This window comes from Calidris pugnax, unplaced genomic scaffold (genome assembly GCF_001431845.1).
Source record: "Calidris pugnax isolate Ruff unplaced genomic scaffold, ASM143184v1 scaffold11, whole genome shotgun sequence".
Classification (NCBI taxonomy): Eukaryota; Metazoa; Chordata; class Aves; order Charadriiformes; family Scolopacidae; genus Calidris; species Calidris pugnax.
The window spans coordinates 11819187-11822318 of NW_015090803.1; the positions used below are offsets into that span (position 1 = coordinate 11819187).

Here is a 3132-nt window from a genome sequence, read left to right on the forward strand (position 1 = left end):
GGGAGCCCTGCCTGTGTCCGTCCCCGGTCCGTCCGTCCGTCCCCCCCCCCGCGCTGCCCTGCTATTTATTTCGGTTTCTCTTCGCTGCTCTCACGCACCCATCACCGCCTCCAGCAGCGCGCCGGCTCCTGGCCCCGACATCCTGTTTTTGTGTGCTTAAAAATAATTAAATTAAAAAATAACTATATATATAATTTTTTATTTTCTTTTTTTTCTTTCTTTTTTTTTTTTTCCGCGTGAAGCGGCTTTGCGGAGGTCTGGTGGGGGGTGGGAGAGGGGCTCCCTCGGAAGAGATGGGCTCGGTGCCGCGCTCGGTGCTTTGGTTTCGGCTCCCTTCCCGCCCGCTGCCGCGCACAGAACCGCGCAGAGCGGAGCCGGAGGCCCGGCGGCGGTGCGGGGGGCGGCGGGGGCGCTTCCCGTTCTCCCTCCCGGAGACGGGGCCGAGCCCGGTTCCCGCTCGCCGCTTTCCACGGGAGATCGGGACCGGAGGAAGGCGGGGGGGGCAGCCCCGGCTCCCCCCGAGGCGGCGGCTCGGCTCTGTCGCCTTCCCGGGCGCCGGGTCCCCGTTCCGCCGGTGCCCGGTTTAGCCGGTGAACGGGCTAACGTGTTGCGCTCCCGTTTCCTGCCGTACACCCCTGCAAACCCCCACCGGGGGCACCGGGACGACGCACAGCCGCGCTTAGATATTTTTCCCCCCCCTTTATCTCTGCAGGTAAAGTGGAGCTGCATGGGAAACTCATAGAAGTTGAACATTCAGTCCCTAAAAGACAAAGGTAATTTATTTTTATTCCTTCTCCCCCCCCACCCCGCCTTTTCTTGCACTCGGTTACCCGGTGAGAAGCAATTTGAAAAATGCTTAGGTTCGTGTTTCTTTTCCTTGTAGATAATCGGACCACTTTCTTAAACCCCCAGGCGCGCACCCTGTGCTGTCCTGGAGGTTTTCTAGAATCACCCCATGTCTTTCTAATGGAGTGTCTTGGGCCGGGCAAGAGTGCTGGCATTTAATTATTTATTTAAAAAAAAAAAAAAGCCTTTTTGTGCGAGAAGCAAGTTATTAGGGTCTGATGGCGAACGGTTGTGGAGATTTTTAAATTTAAAGTTCTGTGAGAAGAGTTAAAATCCGTGTGTTAGCAGGAAATGAAATGTGGCGTTGTGAACTGTGTAACGGGCAAGCACATGAGCTTTGCTCCAGCAACAAAAAGCATCTTGTAAATACACTGGTATACAGATATATATATATATATTTTTGATCCTGCCATGTTGGAGTCTGCAGCATTTTATAGGCACGTAGTAGAAGTCTCATCTGTGTGTGAGAGGATTTTTCATCACTGTTTTGAGCTGGTCTGTAGAGGCAGCAGGAGAATGACTTCTTCCCAATAAGGGCAGGATTTATGCATCCTTAATTTCTAAACGTATGTTTAATTTTTGCAAGGTAGTAATTTTCTTGGGCCTCATGTAAAAAAGCAATACTTGCAATAAAGCAGGGTAGTATTTTTATGCTGCCTACAGCTATTCAGCCTTCTTTTCTTTCACAAATACTTAGATTATAGAAAACCTGGCGTGCACTGGAGAGTAAAAGCAAAATAGATCAAACTTTCCACGTGCTTGTTCCTGTACTCCATTATTCAATCTGGGAAGTATGTCTGTCTGTGTAACTTTGTTAAAAGGGGCTTCTACTATTTCAGGGTTATTTTTAAAAGTAGAGTCTTTTTAAAACAATTTATTTGAAAAGGTGAATTAGCTGTGTTGATGGGCATTGTATCTTGGCACTACCAGAATTAGAAGTTTAATCACTAGTGTTAGAGGAAAGCTTCACTTGAGAAAGTCTGGAGGATTTCTGCTCTAGTAAAGTGGGGGGAAGCCCCTCTCTGGACCAATTCATAGCCCACTAATCTTTATGGTTATATTTATTTGATACTTTTAATTTGAAATTAATATGCTGTATGTGCTCTTTCTCATTTAATATGCAAGGTATGTGGCTTTGATTTACAGCAGCCTGTACTTCAGATCTTTTGTGTATAAAAATACTGTTGTAAATGGGATATATTTTTAGATTTAAGGAGAAAATTCCATGGGACATATAAGAATTGATCATTTCCTATTAGTCTCTGTAATAAATAAATTTATTATTGTGCTTGTTACTCTTAAGCTTGCAAAAGTAGTATTCTATTTATGCTGTTGAAAACAAAGTAATTTCACTCCCATCAAGGTAAATTTAAAATCATGGGTGGCCCTCCCAGCTATTTTTTTTTTTTTAATAGTTTTAATGTGTTTAAGAGTATTTTCCTGTTCTTTCAGCTGTCAGCTGAAATGGTGTAAAAGTCCATTCTTCATATTGGGTAGCGTGTCTTTATTTGTCTGTGGACTAGTAATTACCAGAAATGTGCATCTGTCTGTAACTTGTTGAAAAAAATTCTGCAGTGAACTTTAGCACTTTTTTAGGCATGTGTTGCCTACATGTTGGTATAATGTAGAAAAAATGGCAAATGTAATTGTATCAGCATACCCGTACTGCCTCTCCCAAAGCCCTTATTTGTTAAAAGACTGTTTCATTGAGCAGTATCACGTTGGAACGTATCAGATATAGCTCAGATTTATACTGCTGCTTAACAGAAAATTAAATTGCATTTGTTCTAACTGCACTTCCTTCCCCTTTGTTTCCGCTCCCCCTCTCCCAAAATCAAATATAGAAAGCCACTTAAAATTCATTCAGTGGCCTCCATATGTAAAAGGGACTCTCTTGTTCCTTTTATAGACGTCTAATGCTTTTCATTTTTGGGGGTGGGTCAAAAAGTTGGAGATTTTTTTTTTCCACATCTCTAAACATTGCTTACTGGGCGGCTATTTAGAGTTGTGAGGTACGCGTAAAAAACCACAGTTTTCAAACGTTGAGTATTTTGGTGAAACTGGTTATTAAGAGGCTTTCAAAGTAACTTATTTGAAGTCTTTGTATCTTTTTACACCAGGGAAAGGTGTCGGGGGGTGTGTGTGGGGGGATGGTGGTGGTGTGTGTCGCCCACCCAGTGTGTTTGCAGGCTGCTAGGCCAGGGGGACACTGGAGAGAGACGGTCAGAGCAGTGACGCCATGAGGGGGGGGGGGGGGAAAAAAAAAAAAAAAAAAAAAGGGGGATT

General features: G+C 44.3%; 1 protein-coding gene across 2 annotated transcripts in view; it reads left to right on the forward strand.

The window, feature by feature from the left end:
• Positions 1-3132, forward strand: part of IGF2BP3 (insulin like growth factor 2 mRNA binding protein 3) — a 113116-nt gene that overhangs the window by 1455 nt on the left and 108529 nt on the right. For both annotated transcript variants that reach the window (XM_014937845.1, XM_014937846.1), the window contains exon 3: positions 713-773. In XM_014937845.1, the coding sequence (XP_014793331.1) occupies positions 713-773 (61 nt within the window). The remainder of the gene's footprint in view (positions 1-712; positions 774-3132) is intronic.